General features: G+C 45.0%; 1 protein-coding gene across 1 annotated transcript; it reads right to left on the reverse strand.

Annotated features, from left to right (window-relative positions):
- Nucleotides 1-1,902: 1,902 nt before the first annotated feature.
- LOC140730035 (glycoprotein hormones alpha chain-like) lies at nt 1,903-26,959 on the reverse strand. Its single transcript, XM_073050179.1, has 4 exons — nt 26,873-26,959; nt 23,046-23,157; nt 9,413-9,597; nt 1,903-3,232 (listed from the first exon to the last, which is right to left on the reverse strand). The coding sequence occupies exons 1-4, from the start codon at nt 26,873-26,875 to the stop codon at nt 3,155-3,157; spliced, it is 378 nt and encodes a 125-aa protein (XP_072906280.1). The 5' UTR covers nt 26,876-26,959; the 3' UTR covers nt 1,903-3,154.

Genomic DNA, 26,959 nt, shown 5'->3' on the forward strand with positions numbered 1-26,959 from the left:
GAACACTGAGCATGGGACCCAGGGGAAGTCTGACTTCCTGTGTCTTGATGGACAGAATACTTCACAAACTGAGAGTGCTTGCACGCTGCCTTTGTAATTAATAGCTTGAATTAATGTAGGTATACTTCCCCATTATCGTTAAAGAGTTATACCTTGTCGTGATGGGCCATTTACATCTGAAGTTGAGGAAAAAGTGTCTGAGTTATCCATTCCATCACAAGGATTGTCTCTGTTACGAGCTATAAAGCAGTTCAGTCACAATCCTGTTTCAAGTCATCCATGCTAAAACTCCTTCCACCTGTGCACAGGCTACAGGAAGTTGTAAAATCAGTCAGCTCCATCTTGGGTACTATCCTCCATAGTATCCAAGACATCTTCAAGAAGTGGTGCCTGAGAAAGGCAGCGTCCATTATTAAGAACCCCCACCACCCAGGACACGCTCTCTTCTCATTGTTACCGTCAGGTAGGAGGTACAGAAGCCTAAAGGCACACTCTCAGCGATTCAGGAACAGCTTCTTCCCCTCTGCCATCTGATTCCTAAGAGGACACTGAACCCATGAACACTATCTCAATGCTTTATCATTTCTGTTGTTGTACTATTTTTAATTAACTATTTTATATATATATATATAAAACCTGATTCTGATTCTGATCTGTACTTCCACAGCTCCACTCCCCACATCCAAACTCTGACTTATTTCAAACATCCCTCCGTAGTTTGTAGCAGCCTTTCACCGTAGCCCCTCCTGTGCGCTACCCATGTGATTTTCTGCAATAAAGAGTAGGCCATGTCCAATGAACCCAATTGAAATAATTGAACTAGGCATAACCGAATTACTGAAGAAAATCAGTGGGTTACTGCATGTGACTTCCAGAACATATTTACCAAGATTACTCACAAAGGCCAACTGTAGTTAAAATGTATGAAACTGAACGCGAATTATAGATTTCTTCTGGAGCCGGGTGAGGCAACTGAAGAGAATAATCACTGGAATTGGAGGTGCTATTGTGCAGGGATATACACTTCACTGATGATTATATTTAGTAATGACTTCAAAACTCAGACAGTCATCACCGTCCTAGCTGTCTAGATATGCAAGCCAGGGCAGTACAATGCGGAGATTGAGCTGGTGCCCGTGTAGCAAGCTACCCCTCTCCAGGCATCTGACGAACCCAAAGGAACGGCAGAGACTGACATAGTCTGGCACCAGGAGTGTCGCAGGAGTTGCCAGTCAGTGTTGAACTCAATGTGGGACTGCCTTAGGGACGAGAGCTCCGGATTTTCCCTCAGGTTTACTCCAGAAGCCTTCCCATGTGTGGGTGTAGCCATAAGGCAGTGGAGGTTTGAGATCAGAGTTTTCCTTCTCCTGGTTGAGTTGCCAACCATGGCTGATGAGCCCCATCTGCTCAAAGCGACTGGTTTTAAGGCACCAGTAACCCGCCTTTGCCCCTTCTCCCATCAATAGAAACGCTTCTGCCTGGCTTAATAGCTAAGCCTCAGGTGAAGGCCAGGGCCAGGAGCTCGACTTGGTTGTCAGAGTCTATTTGAGGCACACACCATTGGGAGCATTTAATAGATAGTGGAAGCTTGTCCCCATTACCACCCCCCCGGTTAAAATGACCTTAAGCAACCAGTTAAAAACTACTACTATATACAAGTCTGCCTGTAACAAACTTGGTAACATTGTAGGCAGTGCAAACGGAGGAGATGGAAAGGGAAAATTGTATATGCACTATGTGTACATGTGGAGCATAAAACCAGGCAATTTCAAATGCTATAAGGTCTGGTCACAACTTTGCCAAAAACTTTTTCCTTGCCCACTGCTTTCAGCATCATTTGAATGAAACTTTTGGCAACTAGCAGGTCTAATGTCATTAAGCAATAAACTTCCACAGACCAGAAACAATTAAATATTTTAATTGACGTTTTAAGCATTATACAGAACATGCATGCGATAATGTCAGAAGTAAAATATCATCAATAAGCTCAGAAATGTTGTAATATCGTTTTGGGTATTAATTCATGTAAGGACATTATAATCCATGCCGATAAAATTATCAGCTTGTGGCCACACATTTTTCTTGGCAATAATCACGGCATTAACAGTTACTTAGTACTACTGCAAACAAATGATAGATTTTCAAGATTGTTTATGGTAAATATTTCTGAAACTGTAAATTCCCTTGACAAATATCAGAAGTTAGCATCGGTTCAAATGATTTTAGTGGAGAAAAAGTGCAAGCAGCAAGGCCTGATGGGTCGTAAATCACTGACAGCAGCTTTGAAATCTCCATGTTAAGATTTCATTGACTGTTTCTGTCAGTACCACAAAATGATACTTGAGAATACACTTGGGTTTGTTATCATTACCACCCCAAAATCTAGGCCAATCGTTTCTTTTACAGCTGTGAAGGCAAGTCAGCCTTGGATGGTGACTTGGTGTGCAATGCCCTCGAAGCCAGACTATGTGGAGCAACAGAAGAACCTGAGTTTGCTGGCTCTGCTTTCCTGCTTTTAGATTCCTTTATTCCCTTTGGACGGCCGTAGCTGGTTTTGGCAATGTTGCTGTGCACAAGGTGAGACAAAGGGTGCAAAGTTTGAAAATAGTTCCAAATTTAGCCTCAGTGAGAACTGGGAGCCATCAACAACAGAAAACTGATGAATATTAAGCCCCTGATTCGGTATGAAGGTTCTGAACTGTTGGCAATTTCTGAACACTTGCTTTGATCAAAGACATTTGAAGTTGAAATTTAATCCAAAGTTGAATTAAGGCTATTTTAGAAGTTTCCTCTTGCCTGCTAGACCAGACGTGCTCAGACTGCGGTTCTCTCTGTATATCCAGTGCATCTGAATTTGCAGCAGAGAGAACCGTAGGCGGTCAGTACTAGTGTATGCAGTTTCCTCTGTGGACCGAGCATGAATTTTCTGCTCTTGTGCGGAGTTAAACTGAGGAAAGAGTGAGGTGTTTGAAGATAAAGTGAAATTAACTCGAGGTGCCACATGAGCCTGGAGAAGATAAACTGATTTATTACAGTACGTCAGTTACAACGTTGCCTACAGTTTAAAAGCCTAATTGCATCTAAAGAAAACTGCTTCGTGAAGCATTGAAAAACACATGCATTTTACATCTTCTTCAGTACGTATCTTGTGGCCTCAGGACTTGTGATAGTAACAAGTGCTGCAGTGACAGTCTGTGTGATTTTCAACCTTCAGATTTCCCATTAAAGTCACCTAAAAATATCAGAGGAATGAAAGAGTGTCACGACGATGTCCAATACAGGTACAATTTGTCTTGGACCCCAGGGGATGGGGGTAAATGCACATTCATCAGTCAGCTGTTCAGCCTCCTGCATTCTCTCCTCCCCCACCCCCAGAATCATTTCCCTCCCTCATTCAGACAATCCTTGGCGACCAGCATTTCAATGGAAGTTTTTAAACATAAGCTTTTAGCAGTTGAAACAGCAGACAACATCAGTTCCAGGGTCATTTCAATCCGCCCACGTACATTCTCAGAAGAGCAGGCAGTCGGGCCAGCTCTACCCTCCGACACATTGAGTACACATTCACTGAAGAAACCTGCGTCTCCCCCTCCCCCCACCCCGCCATCCTGTTTGCGGTAGACCGTGAGCCTCAATTACCCTCTAAAGACTCGCTGAGCCACGAGTGGCTCTGAAACGAGGCACCGTGCAGAGTCACGGAAGAATGATGTCCTGCAGGTGGAAATGCCCTGCATTAGGCTGTTTACTCACTGAGTTACCCACAGCCAGCCCCAAATGGGTGCGCCAATGTCCATAGAGTCATGGGGAATGAAGCCATTTGGCTCACCATGTCAGGTAAGTCCCTTGAGTCAGGACTCTGTAATGTGATGTGCCTTTTAACCTCTACTACAGATCTAACCTCACTATCACCTTGTGAATGAAAACATGTTTCTTTATATTCTGTGAAATCTCTAGCATTGACTTTAAATCGATGACCCTCTGACTACCAGAATTAGAACTTTCCTAGTTACACCATCTAGATCCTTTCATTAGATAAGGCACCTCAGTAAAGTCTCCCCTCAGACTCCTCCTTCCAGAATGTACAGTAGCAGCCAATCCACTCTTTTCCTAACGACCAAAATTTGCCAGCCCCAGCAACAGTCTCCTCTGCACTCTGTCCTGTACAGCCGCACTGTGGGGTCCATAACTGCACACTCTCAAGCCGTGGTCTAATTATTATCGGAACATAAAACATTACAGGCCCTTCAGCCCATGATGTGCCAACCCTTTAACCTACTGTAAGATCAATCTAATCTTTCCCTCACTCACAGTCCTCCATTTTTCTATCTTCCATTGCCCAATATATCTGCCCCTACCACCACCCTGGCAGGGCATTCCACACACCCACCTCTCTCTGTGTACAGTGACTGTGCCAGTCTGGGATGGGGAGGGAGGTGTGATATAAGGAGCAGGTTGCCTCAAATTTCCTTTGGTGGGGGAGTGCAGGACCGGAGGGCACAACCTCAAAACAGAGGGATGTCCCTTTAGAACAGAGATGGGAGGAATTTCTTTAGCCTTAGGGTGGTGAATCTGTGGAATTTGTTTTGGAGGCCAGCTGACTGGGTGCACTTGAAGAGCAGGTTGATGGATTCTTCATCATTGAAGTTATGATGAGAAGGCAGGAGGATGGGGTTGAGAAGGAAATGGATCAGCCATGATGAAATGGAGGACCAGAATCAATGGGCCCAATGGCCTAATTTGTTCCTATGTCTTATGGTCTAAGTAAAGAGACAAGGAGGGGCTTTGATGTATGCTCAAAACTTACCTGACCAGCGTGTCTCCAATTCAGTGAAGAAGAAAACTTTGTTGTAATTGGTTCTGGAGACTGAGGCAAGCAAGGCAAGAACTGATCTTATAATCCTAACGAGGCCTCCGTTGGTCAGGGACGACCATGGATGTTGCTTCCTAACTGTCTGGAACACAAGCCAAGGCAGTACAAAATGTAGCAAGCTCCCTCCCTCCCTCCACGCCCAAAGGAACAGCAGAAACCGATCCAGTTTTGGCACCAGTAGTGGCCATGCAGCATTGAACTCAACGCAGGACTGCCTTAGCGACTCCAGCTCTGAATTCTTCCCTCAGGGTTTACTCCCGAAGCCTTCCCTGTGAGTGGATATAGCACGAGGAGCTGAGGTTTAAGATCAGAGTTTCCCTTCTCCTAGATGAGTTGCCAAACACAGCTGCCTAAAGTGAATGGTTTTAAGGCGTCAGTAACCTACCTTTGCCCCTTCTCCTGACAGTAGAAATGGTTCTGCCAGGCTTAGTAGCTAAGCGACATGTGAAGGCCAAGGCCAGGAGCTGGACTTGTTTGTCAGAGGCTATTTGAAGATCACACCATTGGGAGCATTTAATAGGTAGTGGGAGCTTGTCCCCATTACCAGCCCTGGATATAACAACTTTAAGGAACTAATTAGAATACAGACTAGAATATGAAACGTAGATAAACACAGGATTTCCGATTTTAATGGGTTGCTTAAAATCTCTTCAAGGCTGGATGGATTCAAAGACTGTCAGGCAAAATGATGTGAATAATGGGCAGCCAAGAGAGAAAGGTATGGAATTACCAACTTATTCTGACAAAAGGCATAAAGAGTAAACGTGAGTAGGAAGAAGGAATGGAAAATAGATACAGGCAAGATTATAGAAAGATCAAAAGGTAACTGAAAAGGAGGGTAAAAAGGCATGCGGGCCAGTAGTTAATTGGCAGCTGAAAATCAGTGTAGGTAAATAGTAAGACTGGGGCGGTAGGGGGAGTTGGAATGGTGGATGTGAAAATGGGGAGATTAAAAGGGGATTATCACCGGATTAGTGTAAATATGTGGCTGATGGTCGTGTGCACCCAGTAGGCTATCAGCCTTTAGTTACGAAGGCAGAGCTGCTGCTTCAGTCTCAGGAAAGGAAGATGCAACTGAGAATTAGGAGCGTTAAAAACCAGTGATGAAGAGGTTTGAAACTTCACTTTAGACTGATAGAGGGCCTGGTCCAGGCCGGATGCAAACACGGTTGCTGAAAGTGGCCACTGAGCATATGTTCATGGTCTTCTGCTGCTGTAGCCCATCCACTTCAAGGTTTGATGTGTTGTGAATTCAAAGACACTCGTCTGCACACCACTGTTGTAAACGCGTGATTATTTGAGTTGCTGTTGTCTTCTTGTCAGTTTGAAGCAGTCTGGCCATTCTCCTCTGACCTCTCTCAACAACAAGGCATTTCGCCCACAGAACGGCTGCTCACTGGATGTATTGTCTTTCGTTTCCCACACCAGTCACACAGAAACTGTTGTGTGTGAAAATCCCAGGAGATCAGTAATTTCTGAGATACTCACACCAGCTATCACTCCACAGTCAGAGTTTTCATTCCAGGTCACCTTTCTTCCCCAGTTTGATGTTTGGTCGAAACAACAACTGAACCTCTTGACTGTGCCTGCATGCTTTTTTTGAGTTGCGGCTACATGACTGGCTGATGAGATGGTGTACAGATGTACCTAAAGAAGAGGCCACTGAGTTTATGAACCTGTTGGCCATGGACTGGAGAAATGGAACTATCATACCCTTGTTCAGACAAGGGGTGCAAGGGTGAATAGAACAGCCACAATTCATCAGTTTAACTGGTGAGCTGTTAAAAGTGAGAACCAGGGAAAGGGTTACCAGTTGCTTGTTTCAATAGAAGCTTTATCAAAGGCTGCCGTACTTGCCCTACTTGATGAAGTTATTTGGATAAGCTACTCGGGCTGCAATGGACCACATACAGTAGATTAGAAAATGTTTGATAAAGGACAGCATAACAGACTTGTCATCAAGATTTGAAGGCCACAGAGCCTGAGCAACATGGATGGAAAACTGGCTCAGTGACAGGAAAGAGAGTCAACCGTTGTTTTTCAGGCTGAGGGGAGGTTGCATTAACGTTCCCCCGGAGTCAGTACCAGGATCACAGTGTTCATCATATTTATGTTCATGACCTTGTGTGCTGTCCATATTCCAGATGAGAAAATTGTCAGTGTCGTGAACGAACTCTGAGACACACCTCAAGAGAATGCAAATGTGTCGTTGGAATAGTCTGAGACCTGACCAATAAAGTGTTACATTTCGGTTAACAGCGGTTCCCAACCTGGGGTCCATTTGCTTATGGTATTGATCCATGGCATAAAAAAGATTGGGAGCCCCTGAGTTAGAAGAATGATAGAGAGGCAACATAAACTGAAGGTGATGTTTAAAGAAGTCCAGGAACAGAGAGATCTGAGGAAAATGCTCGAGCGTCGTTCAAGTATACGTGGTACTTAATGAAGTGGTTTATCTTAAACCGAAGTGTAATATCAATGGTTTAGAACATGCGGGAGAGTCACAGAATGGTACCAGACACGTTTTCATCATGGGAGAGGTGCAGTAAGAGGTAGTGGTGGATTGTGGTTGGGAGAAATAAGACACAGAAGGTGTGGAAGGCTGTCAGCAGCTGTGTGATCAGACACAAAATGTAATAGTTACAACACTGAGAATGTTACTCAGGTCTGCTGCATTTTGGATGTGGATATGAAAATAGATTTGGACTCGGGACTTCTTTCAGTTTTTCTTGCCTGATCTATCTTGTTCTTTTTTTGTGTGTGCGGGAGAGGGATCGATGTGCCTGTTGTATTTTAGTTTGTTTTTTGTGCAGGAAGGAGGATTTGGGTTTGATGATTGTTCTTTACTTTCTTGGCTTCATGGCTGTCTTGAGAAGAAGAATCTCTGAGCTGTATAATAAATGGACCTTGTTCCACATATCTGTCTTTTGTAACACAAGATAGAAGAAATCAGCTGTCAGCAGGTCAGGGGAGTTGACAATCTACTCTGACACCACGAAGCAGCAAGGTGTCCAATGGAATCTAATATTTGCACCTAGGTTTCAAGCACACTACCTTCGTTATTCCATCCCCTTGCTTAAACACTTGCACTGTGAGGGTCATGTTTTTTGACTTCTCCAGTGCGTTCAACACCATCCGCCCTGCTCTGCTGGGTGAGAAGCTGACAGTGATGCGGGTGGATGCTTCCCTGGTGTCATGGATTATTGATTACCTGACCGGCAGACCACAGTACGTGCGCTTGCAACACTGTGTGTCAGACAGAGTGGTCACCAGCACTGGGGCTCCACAGGGGACTGTCCTGTCTCCCTTTCTCTTCACCATCTACACCTCGGACTTCAACTACAACACAGAGTCTTGCCATCTTCAGAAGTTTTCTGATGACTCTGCCATAGTTGGATGCATCAGCAAAGGGAGATGAGGCTGAGTACAGGGCTACAGTGGGAAACTTTGTCACATGGTGCGAGCAGAATCATCTGCAGCTTAATGTGAAAAAGACTAAGGAGCTGGTGGTGGACCTGAGGAGGGCTAAGGCACCGGTGACCCCTGTTTCCATCCAAGGGGTCAGTGTGGACATGGTGGAGGATTACAAATACCTGGGGATACGAATGGACAATAAACTGGACTGGTCAAAGAACACTGAGGCTGTCTACAAGAAGGATCAGAGCCGTCTCTATTTCCTGAGGAGACTGAGGTCCTTTAACATCTGTCGGACAATGCTGAGAATGTTCTACAAGTCTGTGGTGGCCAGTGCTATCATGTTTGCTGTTGTGTGCTGGGGCAGCAGGCTGAGGGTAGCAGACACCAACAGAATCAACAAACTCATTTGTAAGGCCAGTGATGTTGTGGGGGTGGAACTGGACTCTCTGACGGCGGTGTCTGAAAAGAGGATGCTGTCCAAGTTGCATGCCATCTTGAACAATGACTCCCATCCACTCCATAATGTACTGGTTAGGCACAGGAGTACATTCAGCCAGAGACTCATTCCACCGAGATGTAACACTGAGCGTCATAGGAAGTCATTCCTACCTGTGGCCATCAAACTTTACAACTCCTCCCTCGGAGTGTCAGACACCCTGAGCCAATAGGCTGGTCCTGGACTTATTTCCACTTGGCATGATTAACTTATTATTATTTAATTATTTGTGGTTTTATATTGCTATATTTCTTCACTATTCTTGGTTGGTGTGACTGTAACAAAACCCAATTTCCCTCGGGATCACTAAAGTATGTCTGTCTGTCAGTTTCAATCAAATTCATATTAGATTTAAACTATTTATGGCAATATCCAGTAACTTTTCAAAAAGACTAGGGGGATCTCTGACAATTCCCTGGATAAAACTGGCTGCATCCTTTACATAGCTGAGATCATTTTTTTAGACAATGACTTTGAGCCAGTGCTGGCTAAGCTGTGCCTCGCATGTATTTTACCATTTTAGTTGGTGCACCGTTTGCTAGGATACTGAAAAAAAGGAGAATGCTTTAAGCTTCCCTGCCAGCCTCATTCCTTGATACAAGTTTCATGTATTCCTCCAGAATTCTCACCTTGGAAAATAATTTAGCCACGCAGCACGTTGCCTCTGAGGTGATATTCTTGGGCACCAGCATGGTTTTCTTGGATCGCATTGGTGTGGGATAAGCACGAGAAAAGCAACAGCCTTTGCACTGGAAAATGGGCTTCCCTGGTCTTGAGAAGCGAGTGTTCTCCTTCAGCTTACAGTCCGGACACTCTTTAGGGAGAAAGAACAGATGGAATTAATCTTCCAAGTGCTGGATTTAGCACATCCTACAAAGCTCTCAGTGCCTCTACTTCCTTAGGAGTTTAACGCCATGGAGCACAGCTACATGAAGCGCTGTACCAGGGAGGTAACATCCATCATCGGGGACCCCCACCTCCCAGGACATGCTCTCTTCCCACAGCTGCCATCAGCAAGGTACAGGAGCCTCAGGACTCTCACCACCTGGTTCAGGAACAGTTATTACCCCCTCGACCATCAGGCTCTTGAACCAAAGGGGATAACTTCACTCAACTTCACGTGCCCCATCATTGAACCAATGGACTCACATTCAAGGATTATTCATCTCATGCTCTCAATATTTATTTATTTATTTATTTATTATTTCTTTCCTCTTGTGTTTGCAGTTTGTTGTCTTTTGCACTCTGGTCGATCGCTCAGGTTGGGGTGGTCTTTCATTGACTCTATTATGGATATATTGAGTATGCCCACAGGAAAATGAATCTCAGGGTTGTATATGGTGACATTAATGTACTTCGATAATAAATTTAATTTGAACTCTGAAGTCTTCTTCAACAACAGGATGTAGTGAACCAAGTTATCATCAGATGGGAAATCAAGCTGGCTATGATTGTATCAAATGCCATTTCTTCTGGAGACACAAAGAGTGATTGGAGATACTGGAAATATAGAGTAACACACACAATGCTGGAGCGACTCTATGGTTCAAACTGCATCCGTGGGGGGGAAATGGACGGGATGTTTTGTGTCCAGACCCTTTTCAGGACTGGGCTGGAAACCTGGAACAACATGCAAAGTAAGGTAAAGTAAGCAGATGTTCGGTTCAGCACTGCGGGTCGAAGGTCCTGTGATGTGCTGCAGGTTTTCGATGTTTTTGCATCCTATCTCACACATTAAGATTTCAATACCCAGGCTCTGAGATTTGCCTATTTCCTGTGGCATTCATGGCATCCTATTGAATTACAAAACCACCCCAGCAGCCTCCCCAAACCCCGTGCTGAGGTGAAAAAGGAATATTGAATACTTCCTGGAGATTTTGCCATGAAATTCGACAGGGCAGCCACGAGCATTATCACTCTTGTATGCCAGGTGAGAGGCACATGGGATGATATTGCAGGCCAGCTGGAACAAAGCTGTGGAACCTGAGCTGGCAGTGTTCACTGTGTACGGCTCCTGCGATGATTCCAGCCATTTCCAGCTATCTGCCAGCAAAGTGATTTACCATCACTCCCTCTGCCCAGCGTCTATTAGTGCCAATATCCCAATTGTCTCTGCCCTCCATCAGTGCTTGTAAAACAACTGAAGCCCACGGAATAAAATGGACAGCCGTAGATGGATAATGGCTGCTGTCAGGAGTGAACGGCAGGTTATAACAGGGCTTCCCTGGCATCAGCACTGGGACTATTACCTTCCGCTTAACTGGGACACATGAGGACCAGTACACTTTGGCCCAATTAAGCGGCTGCCCCAACTACTGTTTCACTGAGTAACAAATGATGCATTTAAATAAAATACAGAACAAATTAGAACACTGGCATTTCTACTGCTGTACTATAAAACTGTGTATTAGTTCCTAATAGTTATTGACTGAGGAATTCATCCAGTGCACACTACTGTATTCTTTCTTTAAACTTTATTTATTTATTGAGATACAATATGGAACAGGCCCTTCCAACCTTCAAGCCACACTGCCCAGTAATCCCCTGAGTTAACCCTAGCCTAATCGCAGGACAACTTACCATGACCAATTAACCTACCAACCAGGATGTCTTTGGACTGTAGGAGGAAACCCACACGGTCACGGGGAGAACATACAAACTCCTTCCCACCACTTTAGATTGACTGTAAATGAACAAAATCAACGCAGACACTTCTTGCAGATAACGGACGGCATGTATACAATGCCTTTGACTGATGCATCTTCCAGATTGTCATTTTCATTGTAACAGTCAGATGATTGTCCATATCTTCGTAATTCCTCACATTGAAGTAGTGAGATCATTTCATTTTCACTCCCGGCCATTTCTGGCATCTCCAAGCCTGAATGCTTGAAACCGCAGAGATCGAGACTGTTCTGAATTGTCTCTCTGCTCAGTTCTGACCAACTAGCAGTGGCAAAAATCACTGCTTTTTGAACACAACCACACACATCTGGCACTATTTGAAAACTGCTTGGTGTGGATGAATTCCTCTGTCAATAACTATTAGGAACTAATACACAGTTTTATGGCACTGCAGTAGAAATGCCAGTGTTCTAATTTGTTCTGTATTTCAATTAAATACATCATTTGTTATGTGGTCTAACATCCACATAAGTGCAGTGACTGGCACCAGTTAGAAACTTCTATCAGCTCCTGTCCCAATTAAACAGCACAGTGGCCCAAGTAAAGAAGAGATTCCCGACTATTTTCTTGATTAGTTTTTGTTCTTTAAGAGTTGTCCCAAATAAACAGCTGTCCCAATTAACCAGAATCCGGTGTACGTGGAACCCGAATGTGTGGATAGTGCACAGATACCAGATCTGCAAAACTTGGTGATCTGTGAGGAGGATAGTTCCAAGAAAGCATACAGGCACTGAAATTGGAAATGGAAAGAAAGCAACAGAACTGCTCAGCGGAGCAGAAGAGTTGATCCTTCAGATCAATGACCTTTCATCAGAAAAATGTCATGGACCTGGCAGGGAAATGCCAGGTGAAATTTAATCTGGAAAGTTCCAAAGCATACCATTTTGATCAGAGAGCAAGGAGAAACACTATAAACGAAAGGAGCCAGTTCTTTAAAAAAAAAGCTGGAGGATTAAAGGAATGTCTGGGTATGCATGGAGTAAGTATATATACCCTGACTGTATACTTAAATTGACGGGACAGGTTTAGTAAATGATTACAATCCATTGAAGATCTCAGATTTTGTAAATAGAAGCACAGAGGACAGAGCAGGAAACCGCAAGAAACTTCATAAGACACTGGTGCAGCCACACCTGTTAGGGTCCGGTCCGGAGCCCGCCTTCCGGGTCTTGCTCCGGTCCGCGTACTCCGGACTCCGGGCCTTGCAGCCAGCCCTCCTGTCACACGGAGCCATTGGATCATCTTGGCTTAAGGAGGTACACTTGTGCCTATTAGGGGGCAGGTGTTTATAAGGGGCTCGGGGACTGAGCCTAGTTGTGGGGTTGTCCTGCTCTGAAGCTGGTTTAACCTGCTCTGTAGGCTCTGAATCCTGTCCTGTTTGGAATCCTGTCCTACCCTGGTTGCTGGATGGTTCTGTATATGCTCTATCTGGTTGGTCTTGTTCCCCTGCTTCTCTCCTGTGCGCTGGTCCTGCTGTTCTGCCTCATTCTCCTTGCCCGTGCCGCCACGCTGTCGGTTGCCTTTCCCAATTTACTGGTGTATCACGGTAGTCCTGCTGCTCACCCTGGACCCAGTTTCCTTCCGATCTCTTGCCTCTGTTGGGCAGCTCTGGTCAGACTGCTACTGCCTGATAGGGATTCTACCCCTTCCTACCTGTTGCCTCTGTTGGGCAGGTCTGGCCAGACTGCTACTGCCTGATGGGGATTCTACCCCTTCCTACCTGTTGCCTCTGTTGGGCAGGTCTGGCTGGACTGCTGGTGCCTGGTGGGGGTTCTGCCCTTTCCACCCATCTGCCCCTTCCTATCCGTTACCTCCGTTGGGCAGCTCTGGCTGGATTGCCGCTGGACGGCAGGGGTTTCTGCCCTTTCCACCTATTGCTCCCTAAGGGTTGTGCCCTGCACCTGCCCAGGTGTCCACGACTGGCCCAGGCCTCCGTGTTTTCCACCTGGGAGGTGGCCCTGCCTGGGATCCATGTGGCCCACCCTAAGGACTCCTACCCTTTCTTCCCCTTGTTTCCCTTAGGTTGTGCCCCGCACCTGCCCAGGTGTCTGCGACTGGCCCAAGCCTCTGTTTCTGCCTGGGAGGTGGCCCTGCCCGGGATCCATGCGGCCCACCATGACGAATCCTCCTGCCTCGTCAGAGTTCTGCAACCAGGGCAGAACTCTGGGATCCTCCTGCCTTACCCCTCACATGCCATGGCATCCCCATCCTGTCCTACCCCTAGTACTTCAGTGTCTGTGTCCTGCATTAGGGTCCAATCCTGCCCCTGTTCCTGACAACAGCTAGAAGAGAGGTCAGTTTGAGTTACCGTACAAAGATGACAAAGAATAAAGAGGACACGTACAACATGCTGGAGGAACTCAGCAGGTCAGACAGCATCCTTGGAAACGAGCAGTCAACGTTTCAGGCCGAGACCCTTTGTCCTGATCCGAATCGTTGACTGCTCGTTTCCACAGATGCTGCCCGACCTGCTGAGTTCCTCCAGCGTGTTGTACGTGTTGCTTTGACCACAGCATCTGCAGTGTACTCTGTGTTTTTGTAAAGAATAAAGGGGATTTCCTTAATAATGCAAAAGTGATCTTATTTATGCAGTGAGAGTTTGGAATGCAGTACCAGCTCAGATTTAGTGTCACATTTAAAAGAGATGGACAAATATCGGACATAATTTGCAAGGGGCAGGGAGTGAGACTAGCTGGATTGTTCTTGCATCGTGCCAGTGGGTGCTCAACAGACTGAATGGCCCACATTGGTGCCCCAGTTCCCCACCAAACATCAGTGACAATGATCTGATCTCTACTCTGCCGTCATGACGTCGGCACCCTATCCCCTGCCTCCGTCCTAACTGTGCATGATGGCAGCGTTCCTGCTTTCCCACTTCAGCCTCAGCAGTGGCCGTTATGGGCATGGGCAAAGAGAGGCTTGGATGATGCACGGCTGGGTTCAGTCCTGAGGAAGGTCAGCCGGAACACGGCGGAGAAGCAAGAAAGCAAGGGTTGGCAGCCAGAGTCTTCAAGCATGCAGCGTAGAAATAGATGAATTAATCTGTTATTTTTTTCAAGTTTGCTGGCAAGGCTATTATTTATTGCCTGTCCCTAAGCAAGTGTGGCGTTCAGATGCCTTTCCTCTCCACATTCTTCCACTGAGCGTATTGTTTATTGGGAACATTACCACCCTGTGGGGTGTCCGGGGAGGGGTAGCACCTCTGGTCTGTCCATTCTGGGGCAGCTCACTCATCTTTGGTCCGCACCGGACGCTCAGCTCCAGGTAGCTGTTTGCATGCGACAGCAGCCATGAGGTTGTGCCCCTTCGACAGCCGGGCTTAACCAGGAGAGGGTAAATGCAAACAGGCTTTTGTCCTCTGAGCTTAGGTGGGACTACAACTAGAGGTCATGGATTAAGGGTGAAAGGTGAACAGTTTAAGTGGAACTTGAAGGTAAACTTCTTCACTCGGGGGGTGGAATGAGATGCCAGCACAAGTGGTGCATGGGAGCTCGACTTCAACATTTCAGAGAAGTTCAGACAGGGACATGGATGGGAGGGATAAGGAGAACAATGGTCCCGAAGCAGGTCGATGGACAGGGCAGTTTAAATAGTTCAGCACAGACTAGATGGGCCAAAGGGCCTGTTTCTGTGCTGTACCTTCCTATGACTCTAACTTTGCAAGATGACATCAAAAAATATGCAAGTAGTGTGAAGAACGTTTTCCAACAAATGATTAGCTTGTTGAATGCTGGATAGGATTTCTGAACAATGATATAAACAGACTTCAAAGAGAGGACAAGGCTGGCCACAGAAAAATGCCGACAAGGAATATGGATCCTCTAAATTTCATTACCCAAAAATGAACAGACAAAACATCAGCCTTGTCTGTGAAGCAGTAAATGTAGAGAACCAGGGCAGATGGTGGAGTGGTTGTGGGTAAAGATCTTGTTAAGCCAGCTGTACATGCAAAGACAGGAATCGAAAGGTTGAGCATAATGGGAGTAATGTTCTGATTGTGCTCATTTCAAGGCAAGGAGTATCGTAGATAAGGCAGATGAGCTCGGAGCAAGGAATTATGACACTGTGCCCGGTAGTGCGATGGGCAGAACTGGCCGCTCGGTGTTCTGGGGTTCTGTTGTTTCAGAGTGGTGGGGATTAAAGCGGGAGGGACGGCAGTCTCAGACAGGACAGAGAATAAGAAAGGAAAGGCCACAATAATGGGATTACGTATAGACCACCCAATAGTCAGTGGGATTTAGGGGAGCAAATTTGTAGGGAGATTGCAAACAGTTTAGAGAAACATAAGGTTGTGAGAGTAGGTGATTATAACTCTCCAAATATTGACTGTACGCCCATACTGTAAAACAGCTGGATGGGACAGAGTTGGTCGAATGTGTTCAGGAAAGTTTCCTTAATCAATATACAAAGCTCTCAGCTAGAGAAAGTGTGATAGTAGATCTCCTGTTAGGGAACGAGACAGGGAAGGTGATAGAATGTGTGTGAGTGTAGTGATCATAATTATTTATTTTGCCGGTGTGGAACAGTCCCTTCCAAGCCGACGAGCCACACCTTTTTCAGCAACTCGCCTATTTAACCCTAGCCTAATCATAGGACAATTTGCAATAACCAATTACCTTACTAACTGGTACATCTTTGGACCGAGGGACGAAACCTGAGCACCCGCAGGAATCCCACAGACAATAGACAGTAGGTGCAGGAGTAGGCCATTTGGCCCTTCTAGCCAGCACCGCCATTCACTGTGATCATGGTTGATCATACACAATCAGTACCCTGTTCCTGCCCTCTCCCCATATCCCTTGACCCCGCTATCTATAAGAGCTCTATCTAATTCTCTCTTGAAAGCACCCAGAGACTTGGCCTCCACTGCCTTCTGGGGCAGAGCATTCCACATATTCACCACTCTCTGGGTGAAAAAGTTTTTCCGCATCTCTGTTCTAAATGGCCTACCCTTTATTCTTAAACTGTGGCCTCTAGTTCTGGACTCACCCATCAGCGGGAACATGCTTCCTGCCTCCAGCGTGTCCAATCCCTTAATAATCTTATGTTTCAATCAGATCCCCTCTCATTCTTCTAAATTCCAGTGCATACAAGCCCAGTCGCTCCAATCTTTCAACATATGACAATCCCGCCTTTCTGGGAATTAACCTTGTGAACCTACACTGCACTCCCTCAATAGTAAGAATGTCCTTCCTCAAATTTGGAGACCAAAACTGCACACAATACTCCAGGTGGGGTCTCACCAGGGCCCTGTACTGCTGCAGAAGGACCTCTTTACTCCTATACTCAATTCCTCTTGTTATAAAGACTAGCATGCCATTAGCTTTCTTCACTACCTGCTGTACCTGCATGCTTGCTTTAATTGACTGATGTACAAGAACACCTAGATCTCATTGTACTTCCCCTTTTCCTAACTTGACTCCATTTAGATAGTAATTTGCCTTCCTGTTCTTGCCAACAAAGTGAATAACCTCACATTTATCCACATTAAACTGCATCTGCCATACATTCGCCCACTCACCTAGCCTGTCCAAGTCACCCTGCATTCTCGTAACATCCTCCTGACATTTCATACTGCCACCCAGCTTTGTGTCATTGGCAAATTTGCTAATGTTACTTTTAATCCCTTCATCTAAATCATTAATGTATATTGTAAACAGCTGTGGTCACAGCACCAAACCTTGCGGTACCCCACTGGTCACAGCCTGCCATTCCGAAAGGGACCCATTAATCGCTACTCTTTGTTTCCTGTCAGCCAGCCAATTTTCAATCCATGTCAGTACTCTGCCCCCAATACCATGTGCCCTAATTTTGCCCACTAATCTCCTATGTCGGACTTTATCAAAGGCTTTCTGAAAGTCCAGGTACACTACATCCACTGGCTCTCCCTCCAATTCGCAGGAACTGTTCCTGAATCTATAGAAAATTAGAAAATGATTACCAATGCATCCACGATTTCTAGAGCCACCTCCTTAAGTACCCTGGGATGCAGACCATCAGGTCCCGGGGACTTATCAGCCTTCAGACCCAACAGTCTATCCAACACCGTTTCTTGCCTAATATAAATTTCCTTCAGTTCATCCTTTACCCTAGTTCCTTTGGCCACTATTACATCTGGGAGATGTAGTGAAGGCAGATCCAAACTACCTGTTCAACTCATCTGCCATTTCCTTGTTCCCCATAATAAATTCACTCGTTTCTGTCTTCAATGGCCCAATTTTGGTCTTAACTATTTTTTTGCTATTCACATACCTAAAGAAGCTTTTACTATCCTCCTTTATATTCTTGGCTAGTTTACCTTCGTACCTCATTTTTTCTTGGCGTATTGCCTTTTTTGTTATCTTCTGTTGCTCTTTAAAAACTTCCCAGTCCTCTGGCTTCTGACTCATCTTTGCTATGTTATACTTCTCTTTTATTTTTACACTGTCCTTTACTTCCCTTGTCAGCCACGGCCTCCCCTTACTCCCCTTAGGATCTTTCTTCCCCTTTGGAATTAACCGATCCTGCACCTTCTGTATTATTCCCAGAAGTACCTGCCATTGTTGTTCCACTGTCTTCCCTGCTAGGGTTTTGTTCCATTGAACTTTGGCCAGCTCCTCCCTCATAGCTCCATAGTTCTCTTTTTTCAACTGTAATACTGACACATCCGATTTTCCCTTCTCCTTCTCAAATTGTAGGTTAAAACATACCATATTATGGTCACTATCTCCTAATGGTTCCTTTACCTCGAGGTCCCTGATCAAATCCGGTTCATTGCACAACACTAAATCTAGAATTGCCTTCTCCCTGGTAGGCTCCAGTACAAGCTGTTCTAAGAATCCATCTCGGAGGCACTCCACAAACTCCCTTTCTTGGGGTCCAGTACCAACCTGCTTCTCCCAGTCTACCTGCATGTTGAAATCCCCCATGACAACTGTATCATTACCTTTGCAACATGCCAATTTTAACTCTTCATTCAACTTACACCCTACATCCAAACTACTGTTTGGGGGCCTGTAGAGATGCACAGATGTACAGATGCACAGGAGAACACACAGCCTCCGTGCAGATGGGACTCTGGAATGCCCCGAGCTTCAACAGCATCTCACCAACTGCTAAACTACTGTGATGTCCTAAATCCATTAGCTTCAAGACGGAGAAGGGCAGAACTCATCCTTGGGTTGATGTTCTAAATTAGAGACAGGCCAATTTTGATGACATCGGGAAAGATCTGGCAAATGTGGATTGGAACAGGCTGTTTTCTGACCAAAGAAGTGCTTGGTAAGTGGAGGGGGGCCTTCAAAAGTGAAATTCTGAGAGTACAGAGTTTGTATGTTCCTGTCAGAATAAAAGGCAAGGCCGACAGGTTTAGGGAACCTATATTTGAGAGACATTGAGGCCTTGGTCAGGAAGAAGAAGGAGGTACATAGCAGGTATGGGCAGCAAGGAAAAGAAGAGGCACTCGAGGAGCATTCGGAAACACAAGGGAACACTTCGGAAGGAAATCAGGAGGGCTAAAAGAAGGCATGAGGTTGCTCCAGCAGACAAGGGCTTCTGAAGATGCATTAAGAACAAAGAGACAAAATTGGCCCTCTTGAAGATCACTGTGGTCATCTATGCATGGACTTGCAAGAGATGAGGATGACCTTAAATGAATTTTAGCGTCTGTATTTACTCAGGAGATGGACGTAGAACCAAGGCAAAAGAGCAGTGAGGTCACGTACCATATACGGACTGTATACACTCGCTGTCTTGAGGCAGATCAGGGTGGATAAACCCCTAGGGCCTGACAAGGTGTTTCCTCGGGCCCTTGTGGGAGACTAGTGTAAAAAATTGCAGCAGCCCTAGCAAAGGTATTTAAAATATCCTTAGCCCCAGGTGAGATATCAGAGGACTGGAAGATAGTTAATGTTATTCTGCTGTTTAAGAAAGGCTCTAAGAATAAGCTGGGAAAATTAGAGGTCAGTGAGCCTGATATCTATCGGTAGTGGGTAAGTTATTGTAAGGTGATCGAAGGGACCAGATATACATGTACTTGGTTAGACAACAACTGATTAGGGGCAGTCTACATCACTTTGTGTGTGGTAGGTCACGTCTAATCAATCTTACAGAGTTTTTCAAGGAGGTTAACAGGAGAACTGATGAAGGAAATGCAGTGGATGTTGTCTATATAGAGTTTAGCAAGGTTCTTGACAAGGTCCCATAAGTGAGATTCATCAAGAAGGTTCAGTCGCTCGGCATTCAGGATGAAGGAGGAATTGGATTTGACATTGGCTTCACGGGAGAAGCCAGAGAGTGGCGGTAGATAGTTACCTCTCTGACTGGAGGCCTGTGACAAGAGGTGTGCCACAGGGATCGGTGCTGGGTCTGTTGTTGTTGGTCATCTATATCAATGACCTGTACGATAATGTGGTAACTTAGATCAGCAAAGATGCAGATGACACCAAGTTTAGCAGTGTAGTGGACAGCGAGGAAGGCTATCGAAGCTTGCAACAGGATTTGGAACAGCTAGAAAAATTGACTGGATAATAGAGATGGAACTTAGAGCAGACAAGTGTTAGGCGTTATATTCTGGGAGGACAAACCAGGGTAGGATTACCACAGGGAATAGTGGGACACTGAGGAGTACAGAAGAACAGAGGGATCTGGGAATATCGATTCACAATTCACAATTGGAAGTGGCGTCACAGAGCCATAGTCATAAAGAGAATTTTTTCTACTTTGGTCTTCATAAATCAAAGGATTGAGTACAGGGATTGGGACGTTATGTTAACCCATGACTGTGTGCCTGGCACAGCTCAAACAACATCTATAAATTTGCCAATGATGTTGGCGGAATTTCAGATGGTGATGAGGAGGCGTATAAGAAGTAGATCAGCTGGTTGAGTGGTGTCACAACAACAACCTTGCACTCAACGGCAGTAAGATCAATAGATTGATTGTGGACTTCAGGAAGGGGAACCTGAGGGAGCACGCACCAGACCTCATCGAGGGATCAGCAGTGGGATGGGTGAGCAGTTTCAAGTTCCCGGGTGTCCACATCTCTGAAGATCTATCCTGGGTCCAACATATGGATACAATGACAAATGTGGCTATGTTTCATTAGAAGCATGAGGAGACTTGATACGTCACCAAAGACTGTCACACATTTACCGCGGAGAGCGTTCCAACTGATGGCATCTGATATGGAGGGGACTGGAGAAAGTGAACAAAGTTACACAGTCAGCCAGTTCCATTACGGGACCAGCCTCCCCACCATCAAATGGCAATGCCTCAAAGGACAGCATCCATCACCCAGGACATGCCTTCTTCTCATTGCTACCATCAGGGAGGAGGTACAGGAGACACACTCAGCAGTTTAGAAACAGCTTCTTCCCCTCTGCCTTCAGAGTTCTGAATGGACAATGAGTGGATGTTCACTACCTCACTATTGTTTGCTCTCTTTTTGCAATGTTTATTTAATTTAAATTGTTTATATTCATTTCTTATTGCAATTCTGTACCTAATTCTTAGGTACAGGGGAGATATCAGATGTCAGGGGTAAGTTTTTTACGCAGAGAGTGGTGAGTGCATGGAATGGGCTGCCGGCGACAGTGGTGGAGGTGGATATGGTAGGATCTTTTAAGACACTCTTGGATGGATACACAGAGCTTAGAAATATAGAGGGCTATGGGTAAGCCTAGGTAGCTCTAAGGTAAGGACATGTTCAGCACAGCTTTGTGGGCTGAAGGGCCTGTATTGGGCTGTAGGCTTTCTATGTTTCTATGTAATTTATAGCTTTTATTATGTACTGCAGCCACAAAACAACAAATTTCACAGCATATGCCGGTGATATTAAACCTGATTCTGATTCTGAAGTTGAGTGGCACTAAACGGCGATTCCTTTGCTTGCATCTTTGGAAACAGCTCTGTTTCCATCTTCAATATCTTTATTTTTTCCTTTCAGGGTTCTTTTGAAGACCCTGACCTGGAGTTACACGCTGACTTCAGTTCTTTGCAGGAATGGGACCCGTTCTCGGGGTTTCAGGACTGGGTTCAACCTGCAAGTCCAGCTCAGATTTGGAAGCCTAAGATCTCGGGGGTCTGGGTGGATCAAGGGGTCGGTGTTAACAGGAGACCCGCGTGTGGTCGGGGGAGTCGGGGTATCTGCTGTGTGCCTGGAGACCCGGGATCTTTACGATCTTCAGGCACAGAGCCCGAAAAAAGCGACGTATTGGACTCTTAACATCATGAACCAGCCAGCTGCTTGTTCTGTCTCCCGGCTCGCTGGGGAAATGGAGACACCTCCTTCTCCCTTATTAGGGAGAGAGAGAACCTGTGGGATGTCGAATACTGGGTGAAACGCTAGTCTTTGGGGTAGCTGCAAGTCTGTCTCTTTGCTACTGCTTTGCTCACGCTCGGTGGTGATACCAATGCTTTTTTTTTGGGACCTTTAAACCTTTGAATGAGACCTTGGCGAGGCCTAATTTGGAGTACTGTGTGCAGTTCTGGTCACCTACCTAGAGGAAAGATATCAATAGGATTGAAGAATACAGAGAAAATGTACATGGATATTACCAGGACTTGTGTCAAAGGGAAAGGTTGAACAGGTTAGAACTTTATATCCTGAAGCATAGGAGGATGGGGAGAGATTTGATAGACACGGAAATCAAGCAGCCTCTTTGCACCGTGGGTCGTTGCCGACTCGAGCCAGAGGTCATAGGTTATGGGTGAGAAGTGAAACATTTAAGGGGAACATGGGGGAGGAGCTTCTTCACTCAAAGGGCCTGTTTCTACGCTGTACTTTTCTACAACTCCGAAGTTCATTGTGGAGAAGTGGAAGGTGATGTTCTTGGGGAGGGACAAAATCACAAAAGGTGAGTGATGTGGAACAGTGCTATTCACAGATCCTTAGAGATAAAATATCGGGGTTAAAAGAAACAGACATGAAATAGGAAGAATGTATTTTGCTTGGCAATGTCATTGAGAGCAAAATGATTGGTGGAAAGATTGGAGAAAGTAGATGAGAAAGTAATCAGTGACAGTGTTGTGGAATTCATTGTCTGAAATGGTTGGAAAGGCTGAGACCCATAACAAAATTAAACGCTGTATGACCGGGTACGTAGAGCGTGACCTGCCAGGGACAACAGTTAGGCTGGGCAACTCTCTTTGGACTTTCACAACCATGGTTTACCCAGTGGTCTTTTTCTTAATGAGTAGAATTTGCATTGGGTCAGAAATTAAATTCAAGTTTACCAGGCTAGATTTTGACCAAGCCATCAAATAACCCCTTCAGTTTTAACAGCTCCCCAAATAGTGAGGAAGGAGAATTAGAAAGCTAATACTGATGAAATCCTTTGGCATTGATATGACCTTGCTGGGACTTCAGCGCTCACACAGGGATCCCAAACTTCACTGTGCAGCTGGGTAACATTCCTCAGCAAGGTTTGGCCCAAAGCTGATGATTTCTCTCCTGATAACCAGTTCCTGTAAACTAAAGGATTTTAACAGTGCTAACTTTACCATCATTTGCTTTCCCAACTGCTTCAATATACGTTCCTTAAGATGCTGACTTAACACGACTACCTGCTGGCCTTGTAAACTCCTAGTGATACTCACCTCTTGGGGCAGCCTCTACCTCAGGGAAGGAGTGAAAGCTGAGTTCCACTATGAGGAGAACAATCAGGGCCAGTCCGCCACACTTCATGTAATTAAACATCTTGTAAACAGACTGAAATATAAAGGACAACCATATTAACGTACTTTCACAAAGCTATCCATACTACAGTCATGTTTTCAGAAGACCATGCTTTGACATCCCATGGCAGGAGTTCCATGGTGGAATTTCTGATTGTTGACGCAGCTAGAAAGTAACAGTGAGACAATGTTACTGGAGTGTTAAGTTCAGCCATGGCACCTGAAACCATAACATGATTCTTTTCCATAGAGTAGAATGCCTGGACTGAAAGACTACCTGTTCAGTAATTTAGAGGGAAAATACCACATGTACAAAATGGGATTTCTTATTTTTATACAATGCTACTACTAACAGGGCCAGTTCTAACTCTTTTAAATCCTTCAGTCAGACTACCGGAGATTTCCATTTACACAACATTGTTCACATCATTAGAACAGTTCCAATGCTGTCAATTAATTACTCCTGAAGTACAATCGCTATTGTCTCTTTGGCAAAAACACTCAAAACTGAGTATCAGTAGGTCCCATTACATCCAAAAGTTTATTCACACATCCAAGTTCACTGATTCACACAAGCTCCTTATTCTCCTGTGTTTAAGATTCCCACACTTGTGTTGAAATATCTTCATGGCCAAGTGTTTGTTAACCAATGGGAATTCTGCAGGTCAGGCAGCATCTATGGAGAGGAATAAAGAGTGGACATTTCAAGCTGAGACCCTTGACTGGGACTTGGCCAATCCTGATGAAAGATTTCAGCTTGATACATAAACTCTTTATACCTCTCTCTAGACCAGGAGTTCCCAACCTTTTTTATGCCATGGACCCCTACCGTTAACCAAGGGGTCTGTGGCCCCCAGGTTGGGAACCTCTGCCTTGGATGCTGCCTGACCTGCTGAGTTCCTCCAGCATTTTGTGTGTGTTACTGTGGATTTCCAGCATCTGAAGCATCCCTTGTGATTATGTTTGTTATCTAAGTAACCTCCAACCAATAATTTTTCTTTGTCCTTTATGTTCCCCACACATTCTAGCGCATTCCATTTCCCTTCATTAACAGCTGTGACGATAATGTTAAGTTTGGAAAGTTGGTTTATTATCACATGTACGAGGTACAATGAAACGCTTGGTTTTGTAATTTCATTCCATCAGTATAGTACAAGGGAAACAGAATGAAGTCTTACAGTTACAAAGTACAGCACAGGCAGACAATGAGGTGCAAGGCCGTAATCAGGTAGAACGTGGGGTCAGGAGTCCATCTTGGTACCTGCTCAATAACAGCAGGATAGAAGATGTTCTTCAGCCTTATTGTTAGCTGTCCATCTCAAAGTTTTGCAATCCCAGACCTCTCCCAAAGCCCCCGTCTCTGCCTTTCGTGATACTCCATTAAAGCACAAAGCTTTTGGTCTCCTTTTCTAATACCTTCTCTATGGCTCAGCACCCATCCGCACAAAACGTTTAGAATAGATTGAAATTTTTTAAAAAAGGAAACAAGAACAGCAACTTTTATAGTCAAATCAGAAGAAATCATTGGGCCCATTTGATTGCTCTTTGTAACTGTAGCGGTCACTTGAAAACAAACCAAAGCCACTCAGAGTCTGAGAACGAGGGGTGACACTGTATGACACGCTATCCACATTAACAAATTCTAAATCGAAGAAAGTGTGTTTGATCTTTTATTAAGCAACCAGCAAAGATGAAGCAATCGTGTACCTATAAAAACTAATGAAACTATAACTAGCGATATAACAAAATAACGAAGTTAGTGGCACTCTGCCATCACCCCTGCTACTGTCCCCTTCCAATCAACTTTGACCAGCTCCTCGTGCCTCTGTAATTCCCTTTACTCTGCTACAATCCTGTCACATCTGACTTCAGCTTCTTCCTCTCGAATTGCAGGGCGAATTCTGGGGGTTCCTTTACCTTAAGCTCCCTACTCAAACCTGGTTCATTACACAGTACCCGATCCAGAATTGCCTTTCACTGAGTGGGCCCAACTGCAAAAAGCCACCTCATAGGCATTCTACAAATTCCATCTCTTGGCATCCAGCACCGATCTGATTTTCCCAGTCTTCCTGCGTATTGAAATCCCCTATGACTATCATAACATTGCCCTTTTACATGCCTTTCCCATCTCCCATTGTAACTTGTACCCCACATCATAGCTACTGTTCAGAGGCCTACATATAATTCCCACTAGGCTCTCTTTACCCTTGCAGTTTCTCAACTCTACCCACAAGAATTCTACATCTACGGATCCTATGTCACCTCTTTGCAAGGATTTAATTTCATATTTCATCAACACAGCCACCCCAACCTTACTGCCTCCTTGCCTGTCCTTTTGATTAAATTTATACCCCTGGATGTTAAGCTCCCAACTAAGATTTTCTTTCAGCCAAAACTTAGTGCGGCTCACAATGTCATACCTACCATTATGGAGAAAAATCATGGCTATCAACTGTCATAAAGAGGTTCTGGGAACAAGCAGTGAAGAACAATGGTTTTGAATGAGAGTGGGACGTTGGCCAAGGACTTCTTCCTTCAGTATAGATCTGGATCAATGGATCTGGGGTTGAGAGGGTGAACAGCTTTAAGTTCTTTGGAGTAAACATCACCGAGGATCTCACATGGTCTGGACATACCGGCTGTGTGGTGAAAAAGACACAACAGCACCTCTTTCACCTCAGACGGTTGAAGAAGTTTGGTACGGGCCCCCAAATCCTATGAACTTTCTACAAGGGCACAACTGAGAGCATCATCACTGCCTGGTATGGGAACTGTACCTCCCTCAATCGCAGGACTCTGCAGAGAGTGGTGCGGACAGCCCAGCGCAACTGCAGATGTGAACTTCCCACTATTCAGGACATTTAAAAAGACAGGTGTGTAAAAAGAGCCCGAAGGATCATTGGGGATCCGAGTCACCCCAACCACAAACCGCTCCAGTTGCTACCAACCGGGAAACGGTACCGCAGCATAAAAGCCAGGACCAACAGGCTCTGGGACAGCTTCTTCCACCAGGTCAACTGACTGATTATTTCATGCTGATGCTACCATATTTCTATGTTATATTGACTGTCCTGTTATACATAATATTTCTTATATATTATAATTACTATAATTGCACATTGCACATTTGAATGGAGACGTAACGTAAAGATTTTTACTCCTTGTGCATATGGAGGCTGTAAGTAATAAAGTCAGTTCAATTCAAGTAAACAAAGAGAGGCAGAGTGTTTACGGAGAAACAGTGGAATCAGCCAGCAGGTCAGGCAGCGTCTGTACCTTTGCTTCTCTTTCCACGGAGGCTGCCTGGACTGTTGAATGTTTCCAGCAGTTTTTACTTCATACATCCAGAATTTACAGTTTTCAGATTCTCAGGTAGATGGAGCTGAGTTTACGTTTCTTATGTTCAGGTTTCTCATCGATTGAGTCTAGATTGCTTATCTAGTGCAGCATGGTAGTGTAGTGGTTAGCACAAAGCTTCAAAGAACCCGCAGCACAGGTTCAATTCCCACCACTGCCTGCAAGGAGTTTGTACATTCTCCCTGTGACCAGATGAGTTTCTTCCAGATGCTCCACTTTCCCCCCACAGCCCAAAGACCTACAGGTCTGTAGGTTAACTGGTCATTGTAAATTGTCCCATGATTAAACTAGGATTAAACCGAGTAAACTAATATTACTAATACTATGCAGTCCTTTCACTTCACTGAGGTTTTATTAGAAAAATACATACACATCAGAAGAACATTTCTCACCATTGTCCAGTTATGGAATTTGACGATAGCCTGGAGCAGTTCTTGTGATGCTATCTTGCACACGTACCAGCTTTGCTGGGATGCTCT

This window comes from Hemitrygon akajei, chromosome 7, assembly GCF_048418815.1.
Source record: "Hemitrygon akajei chromosome 7, sHemAka1.3, whole genome shotgun sequence".
Lineage (NCBI taxonomy): Eukaryota > Metazoa > Chordata > Chondrichthyes > Myliobatiformes > Dasyatidae > Hemitrygon > Hemitrygon akajei.